This window comes from Diorhabda sublineata, chromosome 3 (genome assembly GCF_026230105.1).
Source record: "Diorhabda sublineata isolate icDioSubl1.1 chromosome 3, icDioSubl1.1, whole genome shotgun sequence".
Classification (NCBI taxonomy): Eukaryota; Metazoa; Arthropoda; class Insecta; order Coleoptera; family Chrysomelidae; genus Diorhabda; species Diorhabda sublineata.
This window is the reverse complement of record NC_079476.1, coordinates 36,238,209-36,265,846: the sequence shown is the minus strand read 5'-3', so window position 1 is coordinate 36,265,846 and position 27,638 is coordinate 36,238,209. Positions and strand designations below refer to the sequence as shown.

The 27,638-nt window shown below is 29.8% G+C and overlaps 3 protein-coding genes across 3 annotated transcripts; 2 read left to right on the top strand and 1 right to left on the bottom strand.

The window, feature by feature from the left end:
* Positions 1–319: 319 nt before the first annotated feature.
* On the top strand, positions 320–14,617 carry LOC130441265 (cullin-3). Its single transcript, XM_056774858.1, has 12 exons — positions 320–809; positions 3,001–3,198; positions 4,341–4,526; positions 4,616–4,819; positions 4,873–5,052; positions 5,111–5,488; positions 6,267–6,437; positions 6,487–6,594; positions 7,267–7,391; positions 8,202–8,486; positions 9,407–9,599; positions 11,338–14,617. Exons 1-12 carry the CDS (start codon positions 744–746, stop codon positions 11,560–11,562), a joined length of 2,319 nt encoding a protein of 772 aa, XP_056630836.1. The 5' UTR covers positions 320–743; the 3' UTR covers positions 11,563–14,617.
* Positions 14,618–15,754: 1,137 nt separating this feature from the next.
* On the top strand, positions 15,755–20,406 carry LOC130441150 (proton-coupled zinc antiporter SLC30A9, mitochondrial). The gene is made up of 11 exons (XM_056774708.1): positions 15,755–15,940; positions 16,285–16,611; positions 16,670–16,954; positions 17,030–17,156; positions 17,290–17,428; positions 17,479–17,634; positions 17,701–17,812; positions 18,483–18,693; positions 19,482–19,674; positions 19,731–19,844; positions 20,078–20,406. Exons 1-11 carry the CDS (start codon positions 15,853–15,855, stop codon positions 20,120–20,122), a joined length of 1,797 nt encoding a protein of 598 aa, XP_056630686.1. The 5' UTR covers positions 15,755–15,852; the 3' UTR covers positions 20,123–20,406.
* LOC130441148 (leucine-rich PPR motif-containing protein, mitochondrial) lies at positions 20,377–27,077 on the bottom strand. Its single transcript, XM_056774707.1, has 6 exons — positions 26,869–27,077; positions 26,738–26,815; positions 26,371–26,606; positions 26,042–26,258; positions 22,258–25,148; positions 20,377–21,665 (listed from the first exon to the last, which is right to left on the bottom strand). Exons 1-6 carry the CDS (start codon positions 27,003–27,005, stop codon positions 21,196–21,198), a joined length of 4,029 nt encoding a protein of 1,342 aa, XP_056630685.1. The 5' UTR covers positions 27,006–27,077; the 3' UTR covers positions 20,377–21,195.
* Positions 27,078–27,638: the final 561 nt, after the last annotated feature.

Sequence of the window (27,638 nt, the reverse complement as noted above, 5' to 3'; positions counted from 1 at the left end):
TTTTTAGTAGCTCTATTAATTCAAACAATTCACAAAATATTACAGTATTATTACATATTCATATGATAATATTTATATGAAAATTCATGTAATTGCAGTAATTATCATTATAAAAGTATAAGTTCATATAATATACAATTACAGAGTTAAAATTTATATCACTTGTAGGAATTTATTTATTTGTTGCACGATAAAAAATGCTCAAGGAATATTTTTCCTATGTACCGGCTTTATGTAACAATGACAAAAAGTAAAGTGTGATTGCCGCACGATGACAGGTATCACTTGTTTTAGGCAACCCGTAATCCGTAAATATTTCAGTTGGCAGAATTGTTGGGTGAAAATTAAGAATAGAATGACATGACGGATGTAAAAGGAACAGCTGAATAAAAGGGTCCTTACCAAATTATAGAAATATAAAACTCAAAAATCGGATACTAAAGGCGATAAGCTAGATACAAATTCAATTGGCTTAAGACAATCAGGAGTATATTACATTAATCCAAAAGTGAAAGTGGCCGTTTGTTGAATGACTACAACTAAAAATGACCAAAGTAGTGCAAACATAAAAACAAGAAATCATTCACTAATTGATAAAGTGGCAAAGATCCGATTTTCATTTTGTAACTATGAAGGATTGTTTAAAGTGTTGATATTTTAGTTATGTACCTTAAAATTGATTGTGTGTAATGAATACCTGCTAATAATTACCGAATTTGGATCGAAAAAAAAAGAGAAAGAAAATGTCAGCAATGAAAAGTGGTGGTCTTACTAAAAAAGAAGGCAAAATGCGAATTCGAGCCTTCCCAGTGAGTATTACATCTTTTATATATGTTGATATACTATTACATATTACTATTTTAACATTTATATAAGTTACAGCTAGCTGCAGGACCTACAACTATTTTTCCAACCAAGCATTTTACTATTATTGTGGAAGATAATTCAAAAAAATCAGTATAAAAATGTCCCAATATTGCAGACTACAATTATAAATTTAGGGTCATTCTATATAAAATCAACTGACTAAAATAAAAAATTACTTGACCCCCTCAGAATTTGATGAAATTTGGTATGAAGGTTGTCCTCATGAAAAGGAGAAAAATGCCAATTTTTTTAAATATCTTAACAGTTTCAGAATTACGGATATATAGAGTTTCCTAAAGTGCACCAAAAAAATGTAACCGACATTTTTGAAATCACCATTGCTTTTCTTCTAATTGACCTAGAGATATAAGAGTGGTGTCATTTTATTCACTTTTAAATGCCTTTTCTTTTGATATGCAACACAACCTATTTTGTTATAAAGTTATATAATTCTTATAAATAGTTTTGGAATATGATGTGTCCATAGTTAAATGATAATAAAAAATATGTTTCATGAAACTATTAATCAGCATACCTACTACAGATTTCTTTACTATATTACAATAATCATGAACTTTAAATTTAATTTTTAATATCAAATCTTAGGCAAAAGTGATTTAGAACTTGATGGTTTGTTAAGATTTTATGAATTCCTCACATGCTATTGCATAATTCCTTCCTGTAGAAGTGGTGGGATTAACAAATAACACCTGTCAATGGTATACACAATATGTTCGGTTTTCTTGAATATGAAAATGACGATGAGGGATCAGCAGGATACAGAAAAGTCACTCACTTTATCTTCTTCACCCTTATCAAACACATATGCCAGCCACCACTTCTGGTCATAAATAGCATTTATATATAAACTAACTTATGTTATTTGTAATTTTTCAGGGCAGTTTTGAATGGCTACTATTTCCTTTGTTGTGTCTTTAGAAAATATTTTTACATATATCTTTGATGCACTTGAATTTACAGGTATATAAGCACAATATTGATGTGTTCCCTTAATAGTTACTTCTTGGGTGAAACAGTTATTCAGAAATTTCTCAGGCTCGACACATTTATATTGTCTGGAGAAGGTGAAATTAATGCCAAAACCAGCCCTTATAAGCACATAATCAATTATGATAGTGTAAATTATTTAAGTTAGGAGGATAAGTATTAAATTTATTAAACACCCTTATTTAAAATTATTGTTTATCTATATATTCATTAGCCTTCCACTTGGAATTTTGAAAATTTTCTAATATGCACATTTTAGACACCAACTTTTGTTAAATTCTGAGGGGTTCAGGTTTATACCCTGTGTTGATTTAATAAGGAATGACCTTTTCATCTTGACCAAAATCTATATTCTTATTAACAGTAAAATGTTCTAAATAAGCGCCTATAGTAACACTTATACACTATAAACCTTTTAATCAGTTTAATCTTAAAATCAAGATTTCTTTATAGTGAAGGATTATTTTTAACTAATTTGTTCTAATATATGTTTCAAGTTTGAACTTAATGCTTCTTATTAAAGGATTACCAAAGTATATTGAAGTTGAGATTTAACAAATATAAATAATATATATCTTGTTAGGTAGTAAGAAAGATGGTATAATTAATTTTGTTTTAAATTAATAGTTTTATTGAAATCAAAATAAAATGGAAATTAAGATAGATTAGAAATTCCAAACTTTGAATAAAAATTTGAAAGTACAGGTAACCAATCATAATTTCTGCTCAGATCAAAATTTTACAAGCAAATATGTCCTAAGTTGAAGTATGCCAATGCTACAAAAATAAATTTTCTGTCATTTAAGTCACATAAAATTCAAATTCATTGTCATTTATCAAATATTTACGGCATACACATTTAAATTTTTTACATAATTTGCAATACAGTCACAATAGTTTTCAAGTTCATTTATAATTCTATAGATTGGTTACATAAATGCCGTCCTATGAAATCGAAGTCTCTTAAAATGAATAGGAACGTTTCTAAATACTTGGATGAATGGGATAGTCCAGGTGACAATGTAATTATTTCAGTTTTTGTAAACAAAGATTGGTATTCTAACATTACTTGAAAATATTGTACAACTAATGGACAAACAAATATATTCTTTAATTTCTTTTTAGATGACTATGGATGAAAAATATGTGGAGAGTATATGGGCATTATTGAAAAATGCAATTCAAGAAATCCAAAAGAAAAATAATTCAGGTTTAAGTTTTGAAGAACTTTATAGAAATGCCTATACTATGGTTTTACATAAACATGGGGAACGTTTATATACAGGTTTAAAAGAAGTTGTAACACATCATCTAGAAATAAAGGTAATTATTCAAATTCGTTTGTGACCTTTATTAGATTCAATTGAAATGTTTCCATCTTTTTTATCAAAAATTACTTTTGTAATGTTGATGTACTTTGTACATAATTGTAAAAAATTTGTTGCAATTAAATTTCAAATGGTGTTCATCGAGTGTAATGAATTATGAAAATGTTAAAATATGACAAAAATGTAATTTCTAGTGTTTTTGGAAGTGTTGCTTTTCACTTCAAATACAAGACTCTCATAAGAAAGCAGTAACATTTACCTTTTTACTATTTTTTAATTAACCTTGACAAAATTTTGTATGCAGGTACGTTTATTGCTCATTCATATCAGCATATTTTTTTGTGACAATACACTTTGTCTCTGAAGATGATAAATTGTTTATTGATTGAGGCGTCAGACAGTGTAATTTTGAATTGAATGAGTATTAAAAATGGTTTAAAAAATTCCATCTTGAATATGAGCATTAAATAATAAATAACTTTTTATTACAAAGCCTTCTGTTTTGACTACAGTACTTGTGAATAAATTGGTATATCATTGTTTACATTAGTAGTTCATATAGAACAATGAATTAATGTGAAATTTTAAATAAAGCAAAATTGCAAGAATTCATTGTTTTTATAATATAATATTATGTGCCTCAACAAGCTTCCTGAAAATTATTAATCAACATTACTACTGTTTTCTTTTAAATGGTGGGAGAAATAATCATTCACCATCAAGATAATATACCGGGTTATTTCATATTTTCAGTTCACCTTCTACCTATCACTTCATATCTCCAATGTTTTCAAAGTTTATGCTTGTATATAAATAGAGCAATTGATAAGCTCTTGCTACAAGGGATCATATAACAGTTTTATTTACAACTTGAACATCTCATGTTGAAGAAGAATTCATCTTAGTCGCAAATGGGTCGACAACTTGAAATGAAGAGCCAAAATAAGATAAATTTATTCACAACTTTTTAGAATTATATTAATTAATATTTATTTTTAAGGCTTCTTTTTGTGAAATTTTATATGTTCACCTCTATGTAAGATTAATGTCTTGCATAATTTGTACCAAATCTTAATGCTCATATATTACTACTTTATGTTCAATAGTAATGGTTGTTTATATTATTTTATATTGCAGGTTAGAGAAGATGTTTTGAAATCCCTACACAATAATTTTTTAATGACATTAAATCAAGCTTGGAATGATCATCAAACATCAATGGTCATGATAAGAGATATCCTTATGTATATGGATAGAGTTTATGTACAACAAAATGATGTTGATAATGTATATAATCTTGGACTTATTATATTTAGGGACCAGGTAAATATGAAATTCTTTATAATCAAACAAAAAAAATATTTTAGATTTAACAGTAAAAAATTAGATAGTTAAATATTTAAAATTTTTAGGTGGTGCGGTATGGTTGTATTAGAGATCATTTGCGAGAAACTTTACTTGATATGGTAATGAGAGAACGTAGGGGAGAGAAAGTCGATAGAATTTCTATTAAAAACGCTTGTCAAATGTTGATGGTTCTGGGTATTAATTCTCGCTCTGTCTATGAAGAAGATTTCGAACGACCGTTTTTACAACAATCTGCAGAGTTTTATAAGGTAAATCACAGTATTTTACTGGAAATTTTAAATTTACTAATCGTTTGTTTAAGGTGGAGAGTCAACGATTTTTAGCAGAAAATAGTGCTTCAGTGTATATAAAAAAGGTCGAAGCAAGAATTAATGAGGAATCTGACCGTGCTAAACACTATTTAGATGAATCAACAGAATCTCGAATCGTCGAAGTAGTAGAGGAAGAATTAATAAAAAAGCATATGAAGACAATTGTGGAGGTAATTTTTTTAAGCAGTTTTAAAATAAATTGATAATTGATCAAATAATACTCTTTAGATGGAGAATTCTGGTGTGGTGCATATGCTGAAACATCAAAAAACCGACGACTTAGCTTGTATGTACAAACTTTTTGGACGTGTTACTGATGGTCTTAAAACTATGTCAGATTGTGTGAGTCTGTACCTTCGGGAACAAGGTAAAGCACTTGTTCAAGAAGAAGAGCATCAACCAGCTACCAACGCCATCACATTTGTGCAATCTCTCTTGGATCTCAAAGATGGTTTCGATCATTTCCTAAAGAATTCCTTCAATAACGATAAAATATTTAAACAAATGATTGCGTCGGATTTCGAACATTTTCTAAATTTAAATCCAAAATCACCGGAATATTTATCTTTATTCATCGATGATAAGCTCAAAAAAGGTGTTAAAGGGGTAAGTATATTTAATTATTATAGAATAAAACCGTTTGTTAACTGTTACAATATTTATAATATGACATATATTACATTTTTTGTGGTAGCAGGTAATTAATACTGTTAGTATTTATTATCTCAATGATAACACAATACCTACAATGTATTATCACTTCTATCATCTATCACATTCTATTCAATATTTCTTTTTTTTTCATTATTTGACCTGCCTCATTCCATATTTTTCTTGGTTTTCCTTTTTTTCATTTTTGCAGTTCTTGCTAACCATTTTGCCTTCTCCCTTTCTTGTTACTTGTCCAAACCATCTGCTATTATTGATACTTCAAAAGTCTTCCTGCTGCCCCTGTTCTCTCCTTTAGTTCATCCTCGATTCTATTTTATTCTCATTTATCTTCAAGTTGATGATGATTCCATATTGTAATTTCCCAATTTATAGTGTGATGCTTATTTTATAATTTCATTAAAAGTGACCAAAAAGAGCTGTCTTATTCCTCGAGTTGTTCTGACTATTTTTGACATTTTGTGCCTTCTTGTGCATCTCTTCAACTTCTAAATCCATTTTGGATCTTATAGAATGTATTTTCAATCTTCCCTATTAATTTCTTTGAAACTTTATTTTGGTATATATGAATATTTATTCTATTCTCATACAATAGTACAATTAATGAAAAATTTTCCTCCTTTACATACTTTATTATAAATATGTAAGTAGCATCAATATTTTCATTTCTTTCTAATATATGTTATATGATGTGTAAGATTTATTTAATTTTCAGATGTCAGAACAAGATATAGAACTCGTTTTAGATAAGTCGATGGTTCTATTTAGGTTTCTTCAAGAAAAAGATGTATTTGAAAGGTATTATAAACAACATCTTGCCAAACGGCTGTTACTCAATAAATCTGTCAGTGATGATTGGGAAAAGAACATGATCTCCAAGTTAAAGGTAAAAAACATTTCAATTCAAACGGAATGTACAGCAAAAATTTTTTTAGACGGAATGCGGCTGCCAATTCACATCCAAGTTAGAAGGAATGTTCAAAGACATGACTGTTTCTAATACAATTATGGATGAATTTAAAGAACACATTACCAAATCTGAGGTGAGTAAGAGAATATTCAAATTAATTCCCTTACACCTGTGTAAAATAACTGGTTACTTAAATATAAACTAATTTTATTGTGTGCTTTATTTTCTAAATTCTTGGTGCATCATAAATTTTTAATTGATTAATTAGAAACTTTTGTGAAATTAATGTATAGAATTTGACAAAAAACAGTTTGTTCCATACAAATAAATAAACTGTTTTCATAATGTATCACTTAATATTAATACTTTTATTATCTGTATATGTTAACAATTCTCAAACTTTTGTTCTTCACGACACATTTTTTAAGTTGAATAATGCTGTAACCCCTTATCGTAATTATAAATAGAGAAGTGCACAGAGTTACCTTTTACAAAATGTTATCTTTGTCTACACTTTCTGATTTGGAATATTAATGTAGAAATAATGTTCCAGCAGAAAATTATCTAAGCTCTAAGCTGGAACCAAATTTAAAGAAATGTTGCACCTTAAAAAACTTATGTTAGCACCTGATCCTTGTATTGTATATTTATCATTATTAAATGAAATAGTCCAGATTTTTTCATTATCCCACAATTTGAGTAACAGTCATACATAAAGATGTTTTGTTCACTACAGATTATTAAATGTATATATCATATACAATAAACTATTTCATTGGCTTGATAATATTTTATTATTTTTTAGACTAATTTAGGAGGCGTAGATTTATTTATGCGAGTACTTACAACCGGTTTTTGGCCAACCCAGAGTGCTACTCCAAAATGTCACATACCAGCTGTTCCTCTTGCCGCGTTTGAATGTTTTCGGCGGTAAGTAACTATTTGTATAGAAATTCGCATTGGTAAATTGGATATTTTACATTGATATTCCTGTGCTCCGCAAAATATTTTCTAAGATTGTATAACAAAAATTACAGAGCCCCTCCTTAAGTATCCAATTCACAGGCGTGCAAAGTTGACCTTTTTCGGTATTTATATTAGATTATTTCGGAAAGCTGAATTTTCATCTACTATTGGTCCTATTTCATTTCTTTGTCAACTTTTCTCCTATAAGAGATACTCTCTATCTTCAACTTTCACTTCTTCGGATTAAGTATCAGTCTCATAAGTTTCAGAATCAGTTCGATGGGAATAGGTACATCAAGATCTTGAAGTATTTTGCAAACTGAACTAGAGGATATTAAATTTCTTTCTTGTGTCTTTTATTTGATCCTTTTATATAATTACAACAAAAATAACCATCCTAATTGTGATTTCATAATTCCATTTAAATTATCAATATGCTGAATCGGAAAGTATTTTCCCTCAAACCACTGATGCATTGCACGAATGTAACCCAGACAGAGACACAACCTCTTGTGGGTGAATTATCTCACCGCTTTTGATGGGAAGCATTAGGATCTGTTAATCATGTAGTTAAGTGATTCCAAGTATCCCTTATTAAGTACTAGACACTTGAAATTCCATTAACGTATCAAATTACTTACTTTTATTTTGTATTGATGTGACTCTGAAGTCCGTAAGTGTCCAGTTTTGTAATTTGTGTACGATAGGATTTGGTATTGAAGGCGGCTTGTATATGGATACGGGGTATATATAATTAAATTACATTAATTGTAGGTTTTACTTAGCCAAACATAGTGGACGCCAATTGACGTTGCAGCCCCAACTTGGTAATGCCGATCTGAATGCCGTCTTTTATGGACCTAAGAAAGATGATAGTGATAAAGATGGGGCGTGTTCTTCCTCAACCACAATAGTTTCAACAAGATCGGGTCCCCGTAAGCACATTATACAAGTTTCGACTTACCAGATGGTAGTTTTGATGTTGTTTAATAATCACGACAAACTTACGTATGAAGAGATTCTAAACGAATCCGATATACCCGAACGAGATCTTATTAGGTAATAAATATTAATTAATGTATTTCAGTTGGACTTATTTAAAAATATCTTCAGGTAACGACAAAATGCTATGTTTATAAATATATTTTTTCTATCTCAAATATTCATAAGTATTTTCATTGTTATCATTCAATTATAGACCAAAAAATTTTATTCATCATTTATTTTGTAAGAGGTTCACAGCACTTTTTCTTTCATATCAAGTTTTTTTTGTTTGCTATCCCATTTTGAAATATTTTCTTTGTATTGAGTTGTTGAAAATACTTTCCTAGCAAGAGGTATCTTCACACGACAGGCACCACTCAAATTGCTCTATTGTAATATTTGATATGGCTTCGCCGAAGAGAAGGACTGAGTTGACTCTTATATCAACCACCACAATGTCAGGTCTGTTATTCATTACCTGTGTATCAGTGATAATGCACTTATCATAGTGTAGTATAAAATTGTCATTTTCGGTATATACACTTTATAGGTACTGAGAATACCAAATTTTTTGGCCAGTTTCTGGTGAATGGTGTTGCACACTCAGTATTAACTAACACACTACAAGCAGATGTTTTATGTTGAAGCCATTGGTCTCTGTAAAGAGGGTTCTGCTAGTAACCCATCTGTTTGAAGGTTCTTTGTCAGTATGCTACTGGTTGAAATAATGATGTCTACCATGTATTGCCTTTTGTGACCATTGTTCTAGGTTCCTGGTATCTACACTAACTTGAAGTTAGATTATTTTACTACAAACAACGTTGATAAGTTTGCATTGCTGGAATACGTTATTGGCTGCATATTTTCCCTCTAATCTCCCTCATTCACTTCAATTTAATTTTATTTTTTGTAAATTTTGTTGTACTTTACACTTTCTACAGTATCAAATATAAATGATCATATATTTTGTTTTTTATCGCCTCTTCACTAAATAGGGCGTTGCAATCATTAGCGATGGGTAAGGCTACCCAAAGGATTCTAATTAAAAACCCGAAGACTAAAGAAATAGAATCCAGCCACGAATTTTACGTTAACGATTCGTTCACTTCAAAATTGCATAGAGTTAAAATACAAACGGTAGCGGCAAAAGGAGAAAATGAACCCGAAAGGCGAGAAACAAGGAATAAGGTAAATACTAAAACAAAATTTTAAGTATATGTAGTGGAATTTCTATAACCTTCTTAAATCCCCAAATACTTGGTATTTCCATTTATTTAGACTTTGTAACTCGAACAAAATGTTATTTTCCTGTATAAACATTTTAGTACATATCTATATTCAACACTTCGAATTTCAAAAATCCAAGTCCAAGTTAGTAAAACATAATGTCTTGGGATTCCCGAAGTCGAAGCAACAAAATAGAATTCTGAATTCATTTATCAAACTTTATAAGTCATAGAGCTGTGCATCACAACCTAAATTTATTTTTTCGACTAGTATTCATTTGGCCTCTTAACTGGCAACAACATGAGTCTTGAAAGAAAACTAGCATTAACTTTACGTGAAAAAATCATTATTAATGCGATTAAAAGTGACAAGTAGAAGCTCATATTGATTTCCAGAATTTTACCTACCATCATTCAAAAGAAACTAAAGAGCAGTAATTTGTTGTGCAAAAGTGAATGACTAGCCGAATTTTCGGATGTCTAGAATTCTTAATCACCTGATTCAAACAATGTTATGACAGAAACATAAGTGTATTAAGATGCATCTTATGTGAAAATGCAAGAATTTTAAAATCAAAAATTTTTAAAACACAATTCATTTCAAGGCAGCAATGGTTGGTTGATAAATTTTAAGAAGTGTCTTGATCTTGTGGTTAAGAAGGTTTATGGTGAAAGTTCAAGTGTGACAAATGAAATATGTGACGAATGAAAAGTGAGGTGAGGAGTTAACTAAAACATTATGAACCAAAATATTTCTTAAATGTCGACGAGATTCGCCTTTTTTTCAAGTATTTATTTTTAAGAATAAAAAATCTCATGGTAAAGTAAAGAGCTATTAAGAAAGAGAGATAAAAGAGAAAAGAATATTACTTTTCGCTGACAGTTGTCCAGTTCACAACGTAATTCCTCCATTAAAAATTATGATGGTATACAAAGCTGGACAAGTTTATCTGAAACTATTTTTAATAGCACAAAAGGCTCTGAGCCGTTTATGGACTTGAAAGCCAATCAGAGTAAACTGCACAATGTAGGAGTTAAATCGAAGGTTATTAAAGCTTATTAAAGCATAGCTACTTGAAACGAAACCTTGAGTGACTCTTGAAATCCTTGATATTGTTCTTCAAAATGAGGATGACGATAATATTAACCGAAATAATGTTGATAATACCGATTTTATACATTTTATACCTTTCATATTAAATAAAGAAACCAGCGCACCAAATAAACAAACTACGAACTTACTTTGAAAGGTGTAATGATATTGAAGATTGTGTATGCCGATCGTTATTTGCTATTGGAAAAATAATTGGTAAAGCAAAATAAGAAATTTTGTTGGAATTTGTGATTGATTACAATAAATATGTATCTACTAAAAAAAAGAATTATTATTTATCAACACCACAAAAAATATGTATGTCTTTTTAAAACGAAATTTTGGTCATCAAATACATACTTATTATCTCGAACTTCTTGTCAAATCGAAGATCTTTGCGTTTCCCTTGACATTCAAATGCTACTGTAGAATTTACATTTACATAGATACATTTATTTTTGAGATATTAATTTAAAAAGAATTTCCAGTTTTTAATTTAATGTTGAATATTTTTGATATTCTGGTGAAATGCTTATGTTTATCAATTCCAATCAATAATATATATACAAAATGTTATCGATTTAACAAATGTTTTTCGTAATTGTAGGTAGATGAAGATAGGAAGCATGAAATTGAAGCAGCTATTGTACGAATAATGAAGTCTCGCAAAAGAATGGCGCACAACATCTTAGTTACAGAAGTAACCGAACAATTGAAGAGTCGTTTTCTTCCCTCGCCCGTTATAATAAAGAAAAGGATAGAAGGTTTAATAGAGAGAGAATATTTGGCGCGCACGCCGGAGGACAGAAAAGTGTACACTTACGTGGCATGAACTTTTTTAAAAAGGATCATTATGAGACTGTGGATAGTGGTCCAGTGATCTTCTATAGATGAATATTTACATAAACGTAATTAATATTAATTAAATTATTCCAACAGGTTCATATTTTTTTTGTCTAATTACTGCGAATTGTTGAAAAGAAATATAAACATTTTAGAAAAACGAAAGACGACTTACGACCATCAATACGGTAACTTAGTTTACAACAATAGTGTGATAGAATTAATGACAAGAGATTTGTGGATTTTTATTTTGCAATAAAGAAATGATGCCGCACAAATAAATTGTGATCGTTGGGATTTCGATTCTAGGATCGGACGTACAAACTCATATTTTATAAAGCGAAATTTTATTTAAAACTTAAATCTCTATAGTCTATCTAGGTTTTAAATCCCGACAATCTTTTTATATCTATCATTTGAAGTTTTCTTACATTTATTCGTAATTAAATTGATAATTTGGTCACAAAGCAATTTAAAACAAAATAAATAAAATGTGTATGAAACAATATATTTTAAATTTCACTAGAATGTATATTGATGTTCGCTATTAATTAATAGATTTACTTTATAAATTTGTGCTATTGTGAAAAATTTGAACTAATTTATCTCTTTAAGATGTCTAGTTCTATTTTTAATCATAATCTCTAAATACATACCGCCCTATGTTCTTGTGGCGCTTTTTTGTGATCTCCGTAGAACCCGAAATTTTTCTTCTTCCACTGATATTGTGAATATCCGTTTTCATCCTTTTACATTTTTCTACAACTTTATATTCCAGGTATAACAGTCACCTTTTGGAAGGTCCCATGAAAATAACCAACCAAACGTCATGTTTGACGGTGGTAAAATATTCATTTACCGTACGAGCCGTTTTGGCACAAATTTTTGCCGAAGAATGATTCATTCCCACATAGCTTTTATGAAACAACCATAAACACCATAAATAAACAACAAACTAGTTTCAAACTCTAATAAAATTTTTACATAACAGGTGTGGATTTATTTATTAGATGTGTTGGCTCCATTGATTGTGCATATCTAGGTATTATTCTATAATCATTCTCAAAATGGTACACATAACCACATTTTGACAGTATCTAATTTTTTGCTTCTGTCTTTTTGAGGAACTGTGGTGTGCAGACATTTATATAATATGTGTTAAATTATTTCCTAGAATTAAGTCCTCGTATTTAATATCAGCTGATATGGTGATCACATACATCAGTCACCAAGTTTCTTACAAATTTATTGATACGAAATTGTCTGGCAACATTCTAACTTATACAGAAGGGCTTCCAACTTTTTGCCACTGATATGGCCTCTGGTGTCGCTTTATCTTTCCTAACCTAAAATCAAATAAAAACTAGAAATGAAATGAACGTTTTTTAAAATGAAAATTATTATCCTTTGAAAAAATCAACTACATAGTGAATTTTATATTGTTATCTACAAACTGTCTGGTAAAGTTGTATCAATAATGAATATAATTATTTGCTTTATGAAGTTTGCATAAAAATACTGTTTTGGTAGAAATTGTGTACGTTCAATAAAAATTTTGTCCTATAAGACTGCTATGTGACCTAATCATATTTAAATTTATATATATATATATATATATATATATATATATATATATATATATATATCAGCGTTTCACTTCCGAAACTTCCTAGGAGTGAAAATGACACATATTTTTTTAGATTTTTCAAGATTCTGTAAAAATATTACAGGACGATAGATATATAAATCAGGTCACTAGATATTTGCTTTAGATCTTTTCAATGACTCAATAATTGTGGCCTGTCATAATGTATTCTAGACAAAATTTCATTACTAACACCTGTGCTACCCAAATGGTTTAATTCTCGAAATATTTCAATCTTACAGAGATATAAGTTTAAATTGTGAGATTGAACAAAAATTTTTTTCGGCTTTGGCTTCATTTTCAAATCCTCGGAATGGAAATTTTTTGTTTGTCAAATTTTTGCCTCTTTTAGTAATCAATTCAAATTTTATTGAACTATCGTCGTCAATAGTTTGGCTTCATTTTTCACAAAGTCCAGTCTGTCTTATCTAAAAATTATCCACCTCATGTCTTTTATACCTATAAACATTCTCAAATCTTTATCCAGTGCTTTGTGATCTTGAATCAACCAATCCTTGTTTTACTGTACCAATTTCCTCATTAAATTTTTATGTATTCTTGGACATTAAGCAGTACTTCATACTTTTCTTAGCCTTTTTTTAGGTCTTCTTAAGATCAGCTGGTAAAAATGAGTGCCCACTGACTGGGAAGGTTGCATTATCATGATGGAACACTAAAACTTTCTGATTTGACAATTCTGGCCATTTTTCTTCATTGCTTCATCCAGTTCCATCAATTGGTTTCCAAAGAAATGGACAATTTGTTGTGGTTATTATTTGTATGAAAACATTTTTTGTTGATACTTTATTTTTTTTGTAAAGATGTCGAAAACAAGTTATTAAGCAGTTTATCACTTTATATAGCAAAAATATTTCAAGACACACTACATTTTTTCAATATTTAACGTTAATGATATATCTGTATGATCACAGAAAAGTGTTGAGGCTTTTATTAATCTGATAAAAAAACAAATGTTATCAAAAAAAATTTTGGTAATATTTATTTACTTGCTTCCGTCAAATTTTCAACTACTTTCTAGATTGAAAACAAAAAGTGAAACAAGGAAACTGTACTCACTGTTTTCTACCACTGCACTAAAAATCAGTTACACTGTTATCATCCTGTATGATCTAAGGTGAACAATCTCTGAAGAGGACGACATGGTTATCGAAACGTGCATCAGGTAGCGTAATTGATGTGGTGGTAGTAAATAATGTGTTCAGTATTATTATTACTAACAGTTGTAGAAGTCCCAACTTAGTGGTCATTAAAATTTCTGTGTACTGTGAATAATAACACCAACAACACAATTTCTAAGAGTTGTATTGGAAGTGAATCATGATAAATATTTTTGGCATCATTCCTTGTAATAATGATATTTAATAAAGTTACTTTTCGTCTTTGAGCTTTTGTTTTATTTTTACTCCTCAAATATGATCCAATATGTATCCAAAATAATATGTATAATAACTGATTCTCCCTGGAATGCATCAAACCTAACGCTCAAGTATCCCATTCATACAGTGTGTAATTATAGAACAAAGTAGAAAAGACTGGATTCACCCAATAACCCGTCACTCCGTCCATTATTAGTACCACAAGATAGCAGAAGACTTAGAAGGGACTGGCCAGCTGACCTGAGAAATTAATAAAAAAAAGACATCTACTCCCAAGCTAACAAACGAGTTCATCGAACTTCTTGTTTTAATTGTTTACGAAAATGTTATAATACAAAAAAGATTGGTAATAAGTAAGTACTGAAAATAAATATATAAAATTACTGGAAACAAGAATCGGATATTTGAAAACTGTTATTATTGCTTGTTTTCACAAATCACATAACAAATTTGAAGAAATGTTTAAATTCATACGAATTTATCTGTCCCACCCACTTTACTAAGCTCACATTTACGACAAGGTAGTTGCTTAAATTAATATATTCACCAATCTTCAACCTACGATTTGTGAATGCAGTTCAAATTTATCATAAAGTTAAGAGTTTAATATATATGAATTAAAATTTTAGAATAATCTGTTGAAAATCTACAACACATCTAAACTCACAGAATCAAAAGAAATATATTTTTAATAATTCCCATAGTAAATCAAATTATGAGAACAAAAATGACATTTTTCATCTTGTGCTAAGGCCATCAGCTGATTGATTTCAAATTTATATTTTCCCCTCAGAAAATATTTTGATTTTACTATAATATGAATCAGTTTATGGAGTGTACACTCCACTGAAAAATTCCATAACTGACATATTATAACATAACCCCTTAAAGCTTTCGTTTTATTTTTCTGTTTTGCCATTCGTTAATATTTATATCAACGCTCAAAACGCCTCGTAAACCATTTCACTTGGGTTTACGATTATAACGCTCTGGACTAAGTTGAACGGGTAAATCGTTGTCTTGAACGTGATTATCGTGAGTGCTTAGTGGAATGCACCCTTTATATATAGTATTCCAATATTTCTTGCATGGACTGTCCTATTTGTGTAGTCTATGGTTTTAATGATGAAATTAGAATCGTGTCAAAATATTGAATCGAAATATAATCGATTTTATACTGCACAAATTTTATTGTCAACAAATGGCTAACCTAAAGTTATAAGATCTTTTTAAAAATATGTTAAGTCGTAAATCTTTAATATTATCTAAATATGTGTTATACCAAACGATAAGTTTCTGTGAAAAAAGCTGTATACATCAGAATGGTTCGTAGAAAGATTTTTCTTTACAAATTTTAGATAGTATTATTTTTTTTACACATTATTTCCTTAACCAATGCGATATAAAAAGTTTCATTATTCTATACTACCAAAATATTTTTATTTTTTTTTATTTATTTACAACAATAAGTTGCAATTGTAATAAATTTTACCAAATTTATTGAACATTTTTAATACAATTTGTTCTCTGTATATAAGTTGGTTTATAAATATTTTTTGGAACTTTTAATCTACTCCTTAATTTCCCTAGTATTTTCCCTAAATAACTGCATAAATTCCGGAATGTAATTATATAAATGTATACACATAACAAATCCATTTGGTTGTAGTTAGACATAAAAGCATATTCTATAAATTAGAAAATAAAATCAGTTGGCGTTCCATATCATGGAGCAAGATATTATGTAATGAACCCAGCAACGATAACAAAACTGATAATGCTAATACCAAAAAGGATGGAAGTAAAAAATCAAAACCCGTATTGGAAGTTATATCACCAAAACTTAAAACTACAGTAAAGAAGGAATCAACAGTGGTTTTAGAGAATGTCAAAGAGAAGAGTTTGCAATCTGAAGGTGAAAATGCAAGAATATTATCTGCAGACACTATAAAAAAACTTAAAGGAAAAGGAGAAAAAGAACCGGAAAAAGAAAAAGGTTATTAGTTATTAAACGATTTTTTCATGTAGTATATGGAGGAGTTTATATTTTTTAGCTAAACCACCCCCCAAAAAAAGAAAAAGGGTAGATTTATCAGTGCAATCTCTTGAAAGAAACTTCATCACACCTGTTAAGGCTATGTCAGATTTTTTGTTAAAGCCATCTGATCTTGAAGCACTTCCAAAAACTAAAAGACGATCACCTTACGAATCAGAACCTCCTATAACTGTATATTGGAGAAAAGATGTTGAAGCTAAAGCTCTTGAAATTTGGGGCACTAGAGAAAATCTTCAAAAGGAACAGTTAAAAAGGGATATTGAGAGAAAGAAATACCAGCAAAGTATGTATATTTTTCAAATGTTCCTTTAAGTGAGATTTACTAGATATTATAATCTATTTTGTTTGATATTTTCAGATATTTTTACTGTTAAAAGAAGACTAAGAGACTTTAGGAGAGAAATGGGCAAATCTTCAGATGTTATTGAAGATGATGGTGGATTAATGAGTAGATCTGGAAAGGTTGTTCTTACAGCTGTGGTAATGTATGTTATTAAAACTTTTAATATTGAAATAATTGATTTTTTATTAGAAACATAATTACTTTAAAAGTATTAATTATAATAATAATATTAATTAATATATTCACTTTTATTGAAAAGTATTACATCTTTATAGAAATGGAGCAAATTTTTTATCTAAACTATGTGCATGGATTTGGACTGGATCCCATAGTATGTTTTCAGAATGCATACATTCTTTAGCGGATACAATAAATCAACTTATTCTAGCATATGGTATTCACAAATCCATTCAGGTAATTCAATATTTTTAAATAGAATTATTCTTCTAAATGCTGTTCTTTAGATTGCAGATTCTTATCATCCTTACGGATATTCCAATATGAAATATGTGGCATCACTTATTTCAGGTGTTGGAATATTTTGTGTAGGAACTGGCTTGTCTATTTACCATGGAATAGCAGGTCTAATAAATCCAGTGCCATTAGAAGATTTTTTTTGGGTAACAAAATTCTGTTTTATTTTGACATTGATGTAAACTGTACATATTTTATTATCTATTTTACAGGCCTACATCACTTTAGGTGGATCTTTTGTCTCTGAGGGTGCTACTTGTTTAGTTGCATTTAATTCTATCAGGAAAGGTGCTAGACAAGCCAATATGTCTGTAATGGATTTTAGTAAGTTAGCCAATAGATTATTGAAATTTAATCATTAGTACAAATTATGGAAGATAAGTATATCTCAAAATTAGATTAATTATTAGATTAATAATTGTCCAAAATTAAGAATCCTAGAAAAAGTGCTGATCTACTACTTATTTTATTTACTGAAAAAGTTCATCCAAAGGATTTTTTGCTTGTTGCAGTTACTTTACCAAGATCTTTTTCCAAAATATTTGCATATTCGTATATCACAACACTTCAGGCATTAAAGGCGCAGGACTAGATTATTTTTAACAATTAAAAAAATTTACACAATATATATTTCAAAATCTTTGGGCTCTGTTTTCTTCTTCTTTCTCTAATCTTTTTACTATAACTCTCGATCGGTTTCTGTTCTTGTCTCTCCACTCAGTTATTACCTCTCTTCTCAAATCTGATGTTAGCTCTCCTATCCATTTTTTCAGCCTGCCTCTTCTAATTCCCTCTCTCAACTATCTGACTATTTGCGTAATATTAGGCTCGATATTTATTCTTTTCAGCTCGTCATTTGTTCTTCTCCATGACTTCTTGGCTAGCTCCCAGGACTCACATCCATAGAGAACAGTCGGCCTGATTGTACAATCTTATCTTGTAGTATTAAGAGGATAATATATGATTCTATACTTTCAGTTAACTGCTTTTTTAGTTTTTAGAGGACAAGATCCTAGTGTGACTGTGGTGCTTCTTGAAGATTTTGCTGCTGTGATTGGTGTAGTATTGGCTGCTGGTTGTATAGGTGTTTCTGCATTAACTGAGAGCACAGTGCCAGATGCCATGGGATCTCTATTAGTAGGATGCATTTTGGGTTCTGTTGCATCCTTTATAATATACACCAATGTAGCAGCTCTTGTTGGAAGGTAAAAATACTTTTGTGCTCTGTCTAAATAATTTTTATACAAAAATATTTTTTTATATTTCTTGTTCAATGTTTGGTTTAAATCAATATATACATTATGGGTTTTATGAAATAAAGTATTATGATATGGTATGATAAGAGAAATTAAAACAACATTGTGAAACTATTGAATCATTCTACATAAATGATTTCACAATATTTATTTCTGCTAATTTCAGCTATAACTTTGGTTGTAGTTGAACAAATGTGCAATTATATAGTTCTTAAGTCACTAAAATCTTTGTGAGTCCTACTCAATTTATAAATCAAGAGTTTCATACATACCAAATGAAATTTTTGGATCGTATGACACCAAAATGTGATATACAGTATGAAAAATAAGGATATCAATTTAAAATCTTCAAGCAACTTAATTATAATCTACCAATATAAACTTCAATAGAATCTCATGATAAATTATGACAAACTGAACTGTTCTACTAGATTCCTACTTTACCAGAGTTTATGAAGGAAGTTTAAGTGAGGATTTCTTTGACTTTGCTGATTAATATCACAGTTCTAAAAAATATAAACAAAAGATGAAAAAATTGTTACTATTGCTTCAAAAGATAAATAACCCAGGACACTATCAAATGGATAAAATTTTGTGAAATATGGTTCAAAAGGGTATTCTTTTGGTTTGAAAATTTATCACTACATTCTATTGAGTTTACACTGGTAGATTAGAATATACCTTTAGATTCTACACTCATAATCTTAGGTTGTACAAAATATTTACAAATATTACAGATCCATTCCTGAGGAAAGCCTTGAAAAAATTAATGCTGAATTAGAAAAAGATATTATGATCAGGGCAATACACGACGTAAAGGGTATCGATATGGGAAGTTATCTAGTCCGGTATAAAGCTGAATTGGACTTTGATGGAAGGGAGTTAACTAGATCATATTTAGATAAACTTGATTTAAATGATTTGTTAGACGTAAGTTGAATTGGAATAGCTTAATAGTATCAAACGTTTTTCTTGGATTTTTCTAGGAACTTAAGACAATAGATAACATTGATAAAATAGAGGAATTTATGCTTAAACATGGCGAAAATATTGTAGATATGATGGGTGGAGAAATAGATAGGATAGAAATGAAACTTAGGGTGAGTATAATACAAAAATTAAAATTTACTTATGAAGTCAGATTGAGGAATATCATTTTATTGTAAATCGTCAATAATTAATAGTTGCTATTCAGATATATTTTTCATTCATTACAAAAATCATAGAAAAAAAAAAACATAGAACCATCAAAACCAGTGAACAAAAATTTAACCAAACTAATCAACAAAACAACACAGTTGCCAAATGTACTAATTTACTATTTCTTTTTCAGAAAAAGTATCCAGAAATAAGACATTGTGATCTAGAAATACTTTAAGAATTAGAATTATCTTAATGTTAATACAGTATTTTTGAACTTATTTCTAAGCTTACATGTTTTGTCGTTAGCCAATATGGTTTAAATATACTATTTTATGTAATTTTTATTTATTGCTTCAACTTGTAAGATTAAAAATCATTCAACTTTTTGTATTGATTACTGCCTACTACAGTAGGTATTCCACTCCTATTATGGATGAAAATTATCGCAGCTGAGTTTGTCATGTTATCAGGAGAAATAATTGCTAAGAGTTTAATAAAGAATTTATTTAAAAACAAAAATACAGATAGAATTATATTCTATTAAGTAAGAAATGTGATGGAAATTTCTATAAACTCGATATTTTGAAATAGAAGTGATACAAATAACGTTTACACCAAAATTAAGTATATTTCTATAACCATCAGGGACGTAGCTAGGCATTGGGGGGTAGAGGCCCTCGCCAAATGCGCAGAATTGCCCTTACTCAAAAATGCAAGAAAAAAAACAGAAAATTGTTGCATGCAATAAACATTAATAATGCAAATGAACAAAAACTACTGATTAAATAACTCATTAATTTCTAATTTGGTTGTGCATTGGAAAGACTGTGGACTGAACAAACAAGTTGTTGCAAGAGAGAGATATATCTCTAGACGCTCCATCCAAAAGTCTAAGCATTATAAGCAAGAAAATCCAAAAAAGACGTAAATAGGGGATAAAAAGTTTGAAGCATATGAGAAAGTTTGGTTCAAAAATGGTATCCTGCATTGTGAGTGTTGGTATAGTGGTAGAAAACAATGTGATCAGAATTTTCTTATTTGATGTGGCTTGTAGGGGTATTTATTTAAATGGTTCTTGGGTAAATTGGAAAATTTCTCTAATCCAATATCCCACATAAAATTGAGAAAAAAACTGATTACATTAAAACGTTTAGTTAATAAATTAGTGTTACAATGAAACTAAAACATATATTTGAAATAAATGTTGAACTAAACTTCTGGCAGATCTCTTGAATAATTTGAACGTTACTGTATCTTCCTGTTTAATAGCTTATTACTACATCCACATTTATCTCGATAATTGGAAAACTAAGATAATTCTTCAGTAGTTAAATTACTCTTATTGTTTCTAGATGGTACTGTGTAGTTGAAAGGTTTTCCCAATTTTTCGTAAGCTTCTTTGCACCTTATTAAGGCAGTCCTATTTAAACAATTTATTGGTACAGCTTTCATTGCCCTTTCAAATGTTTCTACTAATTCTTCATAATTTTGTTTACTGAATAAAACGTCTAGTAAACAACTGTATGCATTGCCAATAGCTCCTTCAGATACTTTGGTAATTTTCAAGTGTTCTATTAATTTTTTAGCAAGTGTTTCGTTTTGTTGCTCTCGTGCTGTTTGAACAATTTTTTGAAACATTATTCTTGGAGCATCTTTCAAATGTTCATCCCAAAGTTTTTCTGCTTTCTCATGGTTTTCGTTTATGAAATAGCTAGTCCAAAGTACGTTCAAAGGTCCTAGTATTCCTCGTCGGGCATATTTCAGGGCCAAATTTTCATCTGAAAAAATGTAATATGTGTATGTGTGGGAAGATATACCAAGGGGTTAATATGATCAGTCATAAACATTTTGGAGGAAAAAAATTAGTAAAGAAAAAGTCAGAGAATAGAATATCTTATAAACAATCTTTTGTTTTTATTAACCCAGTGTAAAATTTTATGAAATGGATGAGAAATTTTTCAAATGTATCAGAATTAAACAATAGCAAAATTATTTACTAAATTCGGTCAACTACTGATTTTTTTTATGAAAAAAAAAATTAGTAAGTAAATAAAGTTGGCAATCATATGAGTAACACATTTGTGACAAACTTGAAATGTTAAAATAAAAAGAATTAAAAGTTAGGTACAAATCAGTACAATTCAATAGGTGTAAACATTGAAACTTGAATAAAAAATACAGAGAGTATCACAAGAAATAATGATAGAAGTGGAAAAAGTCGAACAAAATATTGAAAGAGGAGAAGATGATTAAATTGTATGTGAAAATTTGTCAAAGAATCGGGGAAGATACACCATTAAAAATGAAGGGAGAGGGTATGGGGTGGTATAAGGCAGAAGAATAAGACTTATTGAGAAATATTATACTTACATTGTTCAGTTAAATTGGGGAACTTCTCTAAAATACCATATGCCCCTCCTCTAGGAAACTGTTCTCCTAATATATTTAGATCTTCATCTTTGGCATTATCAATGTCGTTATTCAACTTTTGTAAATATACTTCTGCATTACCAGCTACCAAATTAGCATGACATATTCTGTTGTCAAAGGATACAAGTCTTTTAACATCTGCATCTATTTTTTGTCCAATTTTTGTTAATGTATCAATGTCTCCAGCGGAAGCTAATTTATTTAGTAAAAATCTGAAAACTTTATTTACTGGTAGATTTCCTCTATCTAATATATCAAATGTTATTTTACAGGCGTCTGATAAGCGATCCTGTTGTAATAATTTTTCTATTAAAGTTGATAAATCTATAACAGGTAATTGATCTCCTAAATTTTTCACAATTTTCAATGATTCTTCCATATTTCCAGATCGTAGTTTCTGTCTAAACATTGCTTGAGGCGTTTGTTTAGGTATTTGTGTAGAATTTTGAGTTTGAACTGATTGTTGTGGTAAAACAAATGGAACCTGCTGTCCTTTTTCTTTTAGGAAATCCCCAAGAGTTAGTAAAAATTGATCACTTGGGGCTAAATCTTCTTCTTGCATTTGTGTCCACAATCCAAGAGCTTTATCAACATCACCTTGTTTCTGGTAACTTAGTAACAATTGATAATAGATATCTGACCTATCAATGTGATTGAGATCTTTAGTAGCATCTTTCAATCCTTCTAAGGGTTTTATAAGACCTTCTTGTTGATATCTTTCACAAGCATTGTTAATCCTCTGTGCTCTATTTTGTAATCCCGGCGTTTCTAATATTTTTCGTGCCTGTCTTACTCTGCCACATTCAACAAATGCAAATACTAAATCATATAAGCTATTGACCTCCCCATGAACTGATGTGCTTAAATCTGTAAGTTTTTGAAGCTTTTCCGCATCTTCAGATTGTATTAATTGACAAGCAAGTTCATTTTTCCAAGGAGTCGCTTTGAATTGATTAACACACCATTCAAATTTCTTTAAAGCACTGTCAATGTCTTTTTTGATAAGGTGCACTTTTATAAGCGGACCCAAAAGTACGTTATTTACTTCAATAAACTCCTTTTTCACCAAAGTATCAAACAATACTTCTAGTTCTTCCACTTTTCCTTCTTCTGCAACACTGTTTAGAAATCTCCAAACATAAGCTGTATAAGTGAAACCTTTTTCCTCTTGTTTCGGGTCCCTTGGGGTATTTTCTAATATTTTAATACCCTCATCCAACTGTCCTAGTTTAAAATACAGTTCTGCTAATCTGATCACTTTAGTGTTATCAAGTGTAAAGTTTTCTCCTTGTTTTTCTTTAGATAAATTGTAATATTCTAGAGCTTTTTCCAAGTTTCCATGGTACGCATAAATGTCTAATAATTGAGAATATATACCACTAGTGAAAACAAAATCTGATTGTTTCAATTCTTCTATAAGTTTTTCAGTTTTTGCAAGATCCTTCTCACGATAATACAGTGTTAACAATTGTCTCTTTAAACCGTTGGTTTCTTGTTTTTTAGCTGTGAGATTATGAATTAACCTTTCTAATTGGGGTATGTTCATCTGGTGTGACGGGACATATGTAGGCCCTTTTCTTTGGAATGCCACTGGTGTCAATTCTCCTGAAGTAAGTTTTCCCAGCAAACTCGAAATTTTATCTGTCATTTTTTCACCCAATTTGTCTTCGATTTTCTCAGCTGCAGAGGAAGATATACTAAGACCTTGTTCACATAATGCTTCCAACACATCTTCAACTGTTTCAATGAATTTTTTGAAATTTGACGTTAAATCCATAACAAAATTTCCAACAAGTTCAGCTTTATTAATTCTATCAGAAAAATCTTCCTCATCTTCATCATGTTTTTGTATAACATTTTTACGATCGATATTATCATGTACTGCTCTTAATATTGCAATATATGATTGTAGATCATTACTTTTGTAAAACGAATTAGTTAATGGCCTTTTTATCATTTCCGGATGATAATAAGCTTGTATTGTGGTGGCTATTGAAGCAGCTTCTTTAATTTCACCTTTGAATAATAAAGCATTAACTAAACTTGCAGCTGCAGTACCAACTGATACATTTCCATCTCGCAATAAAGCTAGAATGTCACTACTCTTTCCTTTCAAATGAGGGATAACATATTCCCTTATAGTTTCATTATTGGGGACTACATTAAAATCTTGCATCTTTTTCAATACATCTATAATCCCATTATTGTTTTGACTTTTAGATATGAGAAGTGGCCAGAAGAAGTGTTGTCGTACTTGAACGCCTCGTTTTTGAAGTTCTTCAAGAAGTGGATATGCTAATTTTTCATTTCCCAATTGAAGACTAGTTTCTGCTGCTAGTAAAACAGCTCTATCATACATATTTTCTTTTTCCATTCGATTACAATACTGCAAAATAGAATTTAATGGTCTATCAGCTTTCACCAAATGTTTAATAAAAAAATGCCCTGTTGGAGCTGGAGTACCATCTTCTTTGGTAGATCTAACCATAGATTTCAATACAAGGAAAGCGGCATCTTCTTTTCCTTTATTAATCAATCTTAAAGCAATATTAAGAGCATCTTGATTGTAACCAATAGATTTACGTACTTTGTTAAGAATTACTGGAATATGCTGGTTATGATCATTTATGGCAAGGGCATATATTATATCCAAATAATCTTTGTCCAGTAGAAATATTTCTTTACTGTCACATTCATCTAATAATTTAAGCATCATTTCCACATCTCCCTTAGAAGCATAACCACTAATAAGTGTTGTGTAGCTGTCAGCACTGGGTTCCAATCCTGCTTGTGTCATTACATTTATTATACCCCGAGCAGAGTCCATATCACTAAAAATAATTGAAAGTATAATGAATTAATCTAATAGATTGCAGATTTTTGTGATAATTTGATTTTAATAAAGCAAATAATAGCAACTTATAAATATGTCATTGTGAACTGTTAAGAACCAAAGAAAAATAATACCAAAATAGAGTTTTGATTTGAAACCAGATATAAGTCCTCAAAACCAATTATTGGGACAACCTATAGGGGCTGAGACAGGCAAAGACTCTGCTGGGAAACTATAACCAGGGAAGATTTTCTCAATGTATTAACCTAAGAATAATCTACAAATACTAACAGGAATCCTATCAGAGCACTGTCGCCTCAATGGAGACCTGAAGATGCTAAAATTAGCAGATGAAGAAGCTCTATAGAACTCCAGAGCACTACACCTGGGAGTGTACGAATAGAAGAAGAAGATCTCTGGCAGCTACAGCCATTCGAGATTCTGAAATTTCTAAAAGGAGTGAGATCAACAGAGCAGCTGTAAACACTGGGTTCCCCAGTATTACAGCAAGAAAGGGGGACACAATAGATTCTTTGGGTCAAACACCCCAACATCTACATACATACAAAGGAACAAAATAAATCATCAAGAATAATTCAAACACAATAACAGATTGCTTCTACAGACGTTTCCAAACAATTTCAGAAACATAAAATGGTAAGTGAACTGATAAAACACACACATTTTCTGTATTTACTACTCCTCATATGAATATTTCAAAGGCATAGTTTCTATCCATAATATATTTGTTTAACTAAAACCAAACCATCAAATTGAATTTTGTACATGTATATGGTTAAAATGTTATTAAAGAGTTATTAACAAACAAAAAAAGTTGGAACAAACTGATACATGATATCAATATATAAAATCAGTTAAATAAAAACTTACCCAGATTTTGAATGCCCAACTATTAATGCATTAAAGACATTTTCATTCACAGCCATTTGCTTCTCTTTCATATATTCCAATATTTTAGTAGCACCTTCAATATCACCATCTTGGCAATATTTTGCTATCAACCTTTGATAAGTAACTCTGTTTGGTTCCAGACCTTTGCTTTCCAGTTCACTTAAAAACTCGGTAGGTAAAAAATTATGTTCATTTTCTAAAAAAAATGTTCATTGATTAAAAATACATCCTGTAATTAGAATTCTCAAATAATGCAAATGAAATTTTGTGAAAATTGAGAAATAAATTGATTTTAAAAGTAATTTTACCTAGATAAACCCTCAGAAGAGCATTGTAATGTGAAATGTCCATTGGAACATTCAGTTTATTTAGGGTATTCCATATTTCTTGAACTAATCTAGTACGAATTTCTGGCAGTTCATCTGGAACCAAATTTCCACAACATCGAATGACCAATAAAGATTGCGAGCTGGTAGCAGAGCGTGCTTGTCGGATTTCTTCAAGAACATCTTCAATATCTCTTCTTGATATTCTACCAGATTTTCTGGAAAAACAAATTAGCATAAATCAAACTGAAAATTTTCAAATAACTACGTTAAATTAATCTATTGATTATAATTAGTTATCAACTTTTTGATTATGTAAACTTCAAAACATACTCAATAGCAAACTTACCTTACATCTTGATCAATTCGTCGTAAGCTGGTTTCTAAATTCTGTTCTGTTAAAGTAGAGGTCTGCGTCGCAAAATTGCTAGAAAAAGTAATTTTATTACATGATGTAATTTAAGGTTATCTATTTAATACCTTGGTAAAATACCACACAAACATTGAGAGGTATTAATAAAGCTACCATCGAATTCTCTGGGAGAATTTACTACAACATTTCTTGCAAATCCGGCAATATATCTAACAAATTTTGAAGATCTTAAAATTGACGCCATTTCAGATGATTAATTTTAAAAATCTATCGGACTCTTATATACCATGAAGTTAAATGTAAAAGTTTAATCTCTTCTTCTTTTTATTTTACTATTTGCGTAATAGCACGATAGTCTTATATGTAGAATCGTACAGGAATTAAGCGAAGAATATTATCATGGAGTATATTTTATCATGAGTTTCCAATTTTAACGTAGTATTATGAGAAAACCCTTTTCTGTGTTTCTAACAGTTTAACCTAAAAGGCATAAAGAATTTTCGGAAGAATCCGAATGCTGCGTTCCGTTTTCAAATTCAAAATTCAAGTACAAAAACCTCATTTTTATTATTTTAATTGACTGTTTTAATTTATAATATAACTCTTCTATATTTATAGACCTTAGTTCAGATGCTTAACAGATTTTAGATCTATTAATAATTTCAATGGAGCCGAAAATGTAATCAACAACAACTTTTTGTACACATATTTATTTTTATGTCGAAAAGCCAAAAAAAATTAACAAAAGTAACCATGTAGGGTGCATTCCACTAAGCGTTTGCGGTGCGAAAATGATCTTTTGGGTGTTCCCCATACGTTGCATTCCTCTAAGCGTTTACTCATAACATCATGATTAACGTTCACTACTATCACTGCA